The sequence below is a fragment of the Protopterus annectens genome, chromosome 13.part0, assembly GCF_019279795.1.
Source record: "Protopterus annectens isolate FY-2018-M chromosome 13.part0, PAN1.0, whole genome shotgun sequence".
In the NCBI taxonomy this organism is placed as follows: domain Eukaryota; kingdom Metazoa; phylum Chordata; order Ceratodontiformes; family Protopteridae; genus Protopterus; species Protopterus annectens.
In genome coordinates, this window is record NC_056747.1 from 1,225,290,765 (window position 1) to 1,225,300,520 (window position 9,756).

At 35.2% G+C, this 9,756-nt stretch overlaps 1 protein-coding gene across 1 annotated transcript in view; it reads left to right on the forward strand.

Annotated features, from left to right (window-relative positions):
- Window positions 1-276: 276 nt before the first annotated feature.
- The window catches only part of WNT3 (Wnt family member 3), a 430,028-nt gene continuing 420,548 nt past the window's right edge, over window positions 277-9,756 (forward strand). Inside the window, exon 1 of the mRNA XM_044055230.1 lies at window positions 277-468. Coding sequence (XP_043911165.1) covers window positions 389-468 — 80 coding nt within the window. The 5' untranslated portion in view covers window positions 277-388. The remainder of the gene's footprint in view (window positions 469-9,756) is intronic.

Genomic DNA, 9,756 nt, shown 5'->3' on the forward strand with positions numbered 1-9,756 from the left:
GTACAGTAACAGAAAACTGCCCTGTAACCAGCAAACATTTAAAAATACTAAAGAGTTAGCAAACTGTTAAAATGTAATTAGCCACAAAAAAAGAGATCTTAAGCAAGGTTTATACTTGCTTCTTGGAAGAGAGGGGCTGTCGTGACTGACAGCTCTGAACTATAGAATCATCCCTTACCTTAGGCCATGCATTTTGATTGGCTCCCCGCTGACATCCCAAAGCCTGCACTTTTATGGCAGCTTCTCTAAGATCTTCACAAAAAGAAGCACCTAGAGGCGAGCACGTCTGTCAACTACAAGTCATCTGCCTGGGAAAAAAAAACTACAGCAGGAACTTTTTAACAAAAACTTTTTACAAAGTTTACCTAGCCTTCTTCCCCCAGGACCCATGGGTTTCTACCTGTTTGGATTACTTTTATGTTGCTTGTTCAGTGCCACTGAAGTCTTAGCCGGTTACCCTATCTGGTGGTAAGTTCATGAAAGCATCTGCATTAGCTTTTTTGTTTTATTTAAACAAGTAAATCAGTCTACCTAGGATTTTGAAAATAGGAGCATTTTATCGGTGCGTAGAAGCAATTTCTATATGGTAATAAAAAGTACTTGGGCTTTTGTTTTTGTTTGTTTAAACATTACAGTCCTTAGTGTAGGTTTATTTCTGTTACTAATTTTGATGAGTCTAGTACAACATTGCTACGGGAATGCTCTTATCAATGCAAGCTCTGCAAGCATTGCTGTTAACAAATGCATAACTACCCCCTCCTGTTATTTTATTATCATGTCTAGTGTGATAGGTATTTGAACTATTGCTTGGGGTATGAGAATTTCTTTGTTCCAGCTGACTTTATTGGGTAATTTACAATCAATACAATGCAGACTATTAACCTCAGTAGATTAAATGGCAGCTATACAAGGCATAACTCTGTTTTTTTTTTCATTCTGTAATTTAACTGCATTTTATGTTAAGAGTTTAGGAAGCACAAATTTTATTGCTGTGCTGAACCAGTACACGTGAAAGAGTATGATTTACTACTCCATTATAGATACAATATTTACTTAGTTTGTGATAACATGGATAATTTTATATACATATATCATATATATATATATATATATATATATATATATATATATATATATATATATATATATTATTTATTGTTCAAGGATTTATATTTAACCGATATTTTGACTTTGATCAGAGAATATCCTGTTTTTAAAGAAAATTAAAACTGAAAACTCTAATGTATTTTTTATGCTAAACTACATATTCACTTTCTGAAATGCAAAAAGCTTCATATAAAAACATTGAACTTACACTGTAAACGGGCATGCAGAACATAAGATAGCATGAGTTGTTCAATGTTCTAACCAACACATTCTCAGCCTGATCTATAACTAAGGATATTTTTTGAGAGAGGGTTTATTTTTATATCAGCCCATGTAAACCTAACTGAAATGTAACTCTTAAAATACTTAATTTGCCAGAAGCTAGATAATGTAGGTACAGATATACACATACAAACACACATATGGACAAACTTGTGTCAGTGTGTGTGTGTGTGTGTGTGTGTGTGTGTGTGTGTGTATACACGCATACACATGAAGATATATATATATATATATATATATATATATATATATATATATATATATATATAGATAGATAGATAGATATGTGTGTGTCTTTGTGTATGTATATGTAGATATAGATATAGATATGTAAAATATATATGTAAGAATGTATGTAGTATGCGTATTTTGCTAGCTGTCTGACATGATACATACTTCATTATTAACCTAAACTGATTACAATTTAGAACTTTCAGGGTCCAATGATTAGTTCCCCCCTGAACAGATTAATGTCACAATTCCTCGTACAATTTGATGTACACTTTTAAGGAGTATGAGTATCTATTGAATGGATAAAGTTCTTTGATGACCAGTTGGGGAGAAATGGCTGTCTTACAGAAGATTTGTTATACATTTTCAATGGAGAATAATTGCATTCATACCATTCTATTAAAATTATGAGTATTGTAATGGGACAGTTTATTTTTAATTATAGAAATAATATAGATTTGAAACATGGCCCCAGTATCAAAGCCCACTCCCCCCATTCTGCCCACAAAGACATAGGGAGCAAATGTCTATGCCTCTATGTATCATTTTATTATTCCTTTAAGATACTAGCAGGTGCTGACCTAAATGATATCTCTTATACAGATTATTTAGTTCATGTATCCACTTTGCCTCTTTAGAAGTCAACAGTACCTTTTAAATATATAACATTTATACTAGCATAAAGTAACTAACATATATACATAAAACTGAGCCTGATTTCCCCTTATATAATATACAGACAAATTAAAACTACTTAAAATGCTCTTAATGTAGAAATGCCGGACAAATGATTTGATATGTTTATATATATCCTCCATCAACAAGAGACCCTAAGTTAAAGCAATTTTGAATATACTACGCTGTACATTAATGCTGGTCAGTCTTAGCCCAGTCTCATTTAAATCTGTATAGACCATACAAGAAATAAGTGGCTTACTGCGTGATATATCATAAAAGTACCCTATAATGGGATGTACGTTGAAAGCAACATTCTACAACTATAATATTTAAAGGTCTTTTCAGAACAAACATGTTATTTAATCAGTGAAAACTTTATTTATTTATGTGTGTAGTTACTTAGCAAATACATTTTTGAGTTTCCTAAGGGAAACTTTTCTGAACAAAAGTCTGGGTTTGATTTGTGGGAGTTGCTCATGTTTTCTTTTTCTCTGCCCATCACTTTTATACACAAGTTAAACTCTGCGTAATGCATTTTTAAAGTGACCAGTCTTTTAAATATCATTAAAGTATATTTATTTTTATTTTCTGCATTATGTCCCGGTTTTATGGCTATACTATCTTTTGAGAGTATGAAGCTGAGATTTAAAAGTATTCCGCAGTGTGCTATATGCGTTTTGTTGAATTTGCATTTGTTGTAAATTTTGACAAAGTAGAAATGTGAGTCAATGTCTGCAGCTCTTGGGAGTCCCAGAGCAGAGGTTGCACTAGGATTAGTTTGTAAAAATTTCCAAATGGGCTTTATCGTCTGCTCTCCCCCACCACCACCACCAATTATTCTGCTTGAAGGATGTCATGAGCATTTATCTGTTACTGAGTAACATGCACATATAGATCACTTACGGTAAGCAGAAAATAAATAACATAAGACTAAAGTGTAACATATGCTTTTTTAATGTCTGTACGTGTGGAGGGGGTGTCGTTCTTAGATCAGCATACATTTTTCATCTCACAACCAGTTGCTGAATTCTCCTCATACAAACTAACACTGACTAGACACAGTATTTTACATATTGGTAACTCTGTCTAACTTCAGAATGTTCTACCCTCTTCTGAAATGCACGCCAAACAAAAATCAGTGATCTTTTTCTTCTTAAGAATACTTCATTAAGCACTAAGATATCACAAGGTTTGCACGAGTGCTAACTATATCTATTTTTGTGTGTTTATTTGTTTATTTATTTATTCATTTAATTTTATGAAGTAGGTAGACCCCACAGTCTCGGTCTCTTTCAGAGCAGGTAGCCTCCAAGAACATTAAGCCAAGCACTAATCTGTTAGGCAAAATAAATAGATCAGTAACAAAGAAAAAGCAACATTAATAATTAAATATGTACTAGGAGCTATAGCTTTAGTAGGTTTTTAAACACCTATTCATAATTTGGTTCTTGAATGTTAAGTAAAAAGGCATTCTGTCTATCCTGAGTGTGTATAACAGTGAGATTGGCAAGGGTGCTTAGTTGGGAGCATACTATATGCAAGGGAGCAAGGAGCTCTATGGGGAAGTCAAGAGGTCGTAGTCCAGTGCATATGCATTTGTGGGGGCTGGGGAAAACAGAATGGTTTAGGGAGATAAAATGTTAAGTAACACCTGAGAAGGTACATATGGTGCAATGCTGCAGATGCCCACTTAGTATGCCTAAGAAAATTAAGCACATGGCAAAAGTGGCATTTGTGTGTAAAAGAGCTATTATAAATGACAGAGATCTAAAAGACTCACCCGTCAGACTGTGTATCTCCTGCTATTTGTCCCAAGGTAATCTTTGAGTCACCGCTGTGAAAAATGCTACATCAACATTTCTTAAATACTAAACATAAAATCATCTCATACCATGTTTTAGTGCTCAGTCTCACAACATGAACTGGGCAGAAAGAACCTAGCAGTCTCATTGGTCATGATCACCTTCAAGGCTATTATGCTAGTATAATGATTATACCCTGGGTGCTAATAAAGTCAGGAAGTGTCATTATCCTATGATGTCCACTATCTATGTTTAATACGTTTTACTCTTTCTTGCAAAGCAGAGTTTTTTTCTGCTACTATCAGACTAATGTCAGACTACAGGCTCCATTTAGAAGAGTCTGAAATGAGAGTACTTACATGCAATTGACTGAAAATTATATGTGCCGAGCTAGATTAAGGCTAGTTACTCAATGCTGGCCTTACTCTTACTTCTTAAATTGAAGTGCTGATAGTGGAACTGTGTTTCCTGCAGTCCCTGTTTGTATTGCTCAGTACAATAACACTAAAAAATGCACGCCTAAATACATTTATTAAAACTTTGTGTTTGTCTACCCACCTAAATCACATTACAGGAATGATCATACCTCTCAAATGTCCAGATTTTCACAGAATGTCCAGATTTTTGTCTCATATTTTCGGTCTGTTCCTCATAAAATGAGTGATTTTTTTGGCAAATCACTGAGGATTGCAATCACAAAATAATAACATACATTTCAGTTTCAGACTTCATATCCTTCAGAAAACACATTAGTACATCTCTTGTTATTCTAGCAACTTTTTAACTTTATAACAGCAATATTTAAACACTGTCGCTATTTTTTAGGTCTCTGTCCCACCATTATTTTTGGGTTTGTTCATATTTCTTACACTAAGAGGTTGAGAGGTATGTCTGAGATAAGCCATGCTTTATTTTTGGATATACTCCTAGCTGACGCATTCATTCAGACTTCAACTTTGTTACGAACAGTATAAAACTGCATCTGTTTTAGTGTATCTCATAATTAATAATGTTTAATCTAGACACAGTGTATTATTCATGTAACAATACAATTATCACACTGCCTTATTAAAAAACAAAACACAACAATGACATTCCAAGTATTAAACACTGATGTGTTGTGTTTCTTTGTTCAAAGGCAAGATACCTCCTGAAGTTTTTATTTAGTTATTTATTTTGCTATTCAGAAATGTAAAGTGGTGTTTCCTGTTAGCATGTAACTTTATTTTTGCTGTCTTTGTAGCACCTGCCAGTACCACATGCACTCGTCTCTTATCACGTAATAAATAATGAATGTAATATAATCTTCTAGAACATTTCAGAATGCAGAGTGTGCACATAAAATGCAGAAGCATTTTAATGTCTGGCTAACAAATTCAGTGCAAACTATATTGTAATTTTATAAATACTCAAGTATAAATAAAAGCTTACATGTTGCTAAGGTAAAGTTAAAACAGCGGATACTGAGTCAGCAGTTTATAGTACCTAAAATAAAGTGGCAGGAGCCGAGTTCTGGAGCATTCTTATTTAGACTGCAGAAGCACTCAGCAGGGAGCTGAGGGAGTTCAGTTCTGATCATCTATTCAATTTTCTAGACACTGAAGGATAAACAGTTACACTGGCATTAGCAAGAAAGGTTTAACAGAAGTAATTGTTCTTCATAATGGTAACCCTTTCTACAAGTTTTTTGCTATAGTTATTTATATTGAATTCCTTTGGAATGTATTCATTCTTGGTTTATTAGGTTTACTTGGTTAAATAAACCACTGAAGTAGTTAAAGACGTTAGAAGAATAAGGTATGACTAGGGCAGAATGCAAACCTGCAGAGTTTCAAGTATGAGTACAGTGAAGCCTTTCTACAATGGCTTCTTCTCAAGATGGGACGCAGAGGGTGAAGCCTTTCTACGATGGCTTCTTCTCAAGATGGGATGCAGAGGGTGAAGCCTTTCTACCATGGCTTCTTCTCCAGATGGGAAGCAGAGGGTGAAGCCTTTCTACCATGGCTTCTTCTCAAGATGGGAAGCAGAGGGCAAAGCCTTTCTACCATGGCTTCTTCTCAAGATGGGAAGCAGAGGGTGAAGCCTTTCTATCATATCTTCTTCTCAAGATGGGATGCAGAGGGTGAAGCCTTTCTACCATGGCTTCTTCTCAAGATGGGAAGCAGAGGGTGAAGCCTTTCTACCATGGCTTCTTCTCAAGATGTGGAGCAGAGGGTGAAGCCTTTCTATCATGGCTTCTTCTCAAGATGGGAAGCAGAGGGTGAAGCCTTTTTACCATGGCTTCTTCTCAAGATGGGAAGCAGAGGGTGAAGCCTTTCTACCATGGATTCTTCTCAAGATGGGACACAGAGGGTGAAGCCTTTCTACCATGGCTTCTTCTCAAGATGGGAAGCAGAGGGTGAAGCCTTTCTACCATGGCTTTTTCTCAAGATGAGACACAGAGGGTGAAGCCTTTCTACCATGGCTTCTTCTCAAGATGGGAAGCAGACGGTGAAGCCTTTCTACCATAGCTTCTTCTCAAGATGGGAAGCAGAGGTAGCTTTTAATTGCTTATATCAACTGCATCCATTGAAACACATATCTAATAAGGGCACCTGATATGACTGGATCAGAATAAGCCAAAAACTTTTTTTTTTTATCTTCATAGATTAGTTAGCAGTCTCAACTTCAAAAATGTAATTTAGCACAGTATTTTATTTGTTGGAGGCTGATTTTCCTACAGTGTAAACTGAAATATACAATGTTATGTTTTCACTGGCTTACATCTCTGTGATAAACATGTTAATTTGATGTTCAAAAACAAGTGCTTATGAGCAATATTCCACATAAAAAGTTATATCGTGTTTAGTCTGCTCGCACTCCCACTGTGCGGCTGACCATGTGACCTGCCTGAGCATACTGCCATTTTCTTGGGCTGTCATTTACTTGAGAATACGGTGGCGGTGCTGCGGTAGCGCTGTCGCCTCACAGTAAGACGCTGTCCGGTTCAATTCTCAGCTAGAGCGTCTTCTGCGTGGAGGCATGAGTGAATGGGCATACCTTCATTGAAGGTTGTACGTCAGGGCTGGTAACTTGGCACGTAAAAATCAACTACCAATCATTAGCAGACCGGAGTTCCGCTGTGGCGACCCCTAACCGGGAAAATCCGAAAGACACAAACAAACCCACTGTAATTATTATTCTTGCATAGGCTGAAAGCAGCACAGTACAAGTAAATAACCTCTTTCCTCAGTACTGCTATTGCTTGCCATTTGTTACTGTTCTTTCTCCATTGATGCATAATACAATGGGAGTGTGACATATAGCTTTATACTGCCACAATGTTATACAAAATTGTATGTGACATTAGAAGGCATATATTATCAAGGTAAAATGGAATATTTATATTAATATGTATAATTTTGTTTGATTCCATTTACCTTTGTTTCATTAAGTCTGGTTTGTCTGTTTTTGTTGATAGTACATTATTTTATTGTACAATGCCTAGCAATATATACCTTAGTGCATAAAACAAAAGATTAGGTAAAGTAGAAACAGTATAATATGAAAAATGATCATAACGAAAGATAAATTAACCTGTTTTGTTCAGTAAGCCTATACTAAAAAGATTATTTAAGAGCAAAACAAACTGAAAAAATTGCATATCTAATAATAATAATAATAATAAGTCACAATACATACAATTATTCTGTTTTATCATTTGCAGGCTATATTGTAGCCTGAAGAAGTAATTGAAAAGAAGAAACATTTATAAGTGAAATGCTTTAAAGTGGCCTATATCTTCCAGTGGCATTTGTCTGTAGTCTCATACCATACTGCATGGCTAGGCTGATAGGTATGTAGTTAGAATGTGGTAAAGTATATCTGACGTGCTTTGGTACATATAGACAGACAGAAATACGTCAGATAAATATTTACATAGACAGATACATGGCTAGATTAATGGATACGGAAATTATTAATTTCAGTTATTCAAGGTTCTGAATCTTTCAGAAGTAATAGTTTACCAGGTAGCACAAAGTTTTGCATCAGTTACTGTCATAATGAAGCATTACCATCCTCAGCCAATAAAAAAACTATTGCATGGAGTTAGAGTTTCTTTGTCAAACAGAATATTTATTTAATCCAATATTCTCCAGCTTGTAGCTGTGGAGTCATATGCGGCTTTTTGGCTACCTGGTATATCTTCATGATATAATTTAAAATATGTCTCAGCTTAACAGCTGTATTATTAAAATATATCAGCATTGTTAAAATGTGCATATTATACTATATGATGACAATAAGCACTGGTATTGTAAAAAATCAATTTGGTTTCTTAACTAGGAAGCTGCCATCATCCCCCCTCTCACAATACTAAGATATTAAACAAGTTCATATGGCTCTTTTTATCTTTTGGGTTGCCAGGCTCTAATATGGAGAATGCAGAAATGTAATAGGTGACGAGGTATGGAAAACTTCCAGTTAATCCAGCAACTGCAGTTGTTCTCAAAATTGTTTGCGGTATTTACATAGTAAACAAACAAAAAAATACATTTAGGTACAGTCCTGTCAGTGATGCACACTGTTCCTTGGAATTAGAGAATACAGATGTGCGCACACACACACACACACACACACACACACACACACACACACACACACACACACACACACATTGGCATCACTTAGGATGTTTTTTTTATCTGGGTAAATGTTAAAAAAGGTGAATCAGTGTTATCCCTAATGTGTATACAAATAGTTTCTATCCAAGATCCCTTTGTTATTTTATCTATATAGGTTATATGTCTTGTTTTTTTTTAATTTATTGCATCCCAATTATATGTCAGTGGATGCTCATGAAAGGCTAAATAAACTAGTGAAACATTGAGGATAGTTGGTTGTAAGAAAAATGCTTCCTTCTGAAGTGAAACAACAGACCAACCATTACCATATCACTGCATATTTCTGAAGGTTAGAGTAAAGATGCTATCCAATAATATATTAGTAGTATATGTTGTAAATCGGATCTAACAGCTTAGATTACACAGTGAGGTCTTGCTGTCATTCACAAGAGGATGTCTATATCTTAGGTTGAAGCAGAGGGCAACATTTCAACATTTCAGACCCAAGATAAAGAGAAAAACAAATATTTTTTTTTCATTTCTAAATTTTGATTCGGACCATAAGAACATATGGGGGAACAGCTCAAATTCATGAAAAATACTGGAGGAAAAACTATATGTGTCATCTAATTTAGGTTTAAAAGATCACAGCATGATGCTGTTGTATGAGCCAAGATGCTTCTGCACACAGCTCAGCAGCTGAGATAGTCACTTTGAAGGAGAAAATCAGAGGGTCCTTTTTCTGTTCTGCACAATGTATTCCATGCTACACCTCTGGTGTACATGGTGTACTGAATAACTGTGTAACCCTTCAGCTAAAACTTTAAACTAGACTCCATCCTGTCTGTCTGATACTACTTTTGTCATCATATCTAGCAGGAGAAACCAAAACACCATTTTTTGGCACATCAGCTATTAATCCATAGATGACTGTCACTCCACAATCATGCCTACGTATTTAGGAACTGGTACATAACTTTGCTGGTTACTATAAGAGCATATGGATTAAGTTTACAGGTGCATAAGTCACACAAAATAAATTCTAGTCCACA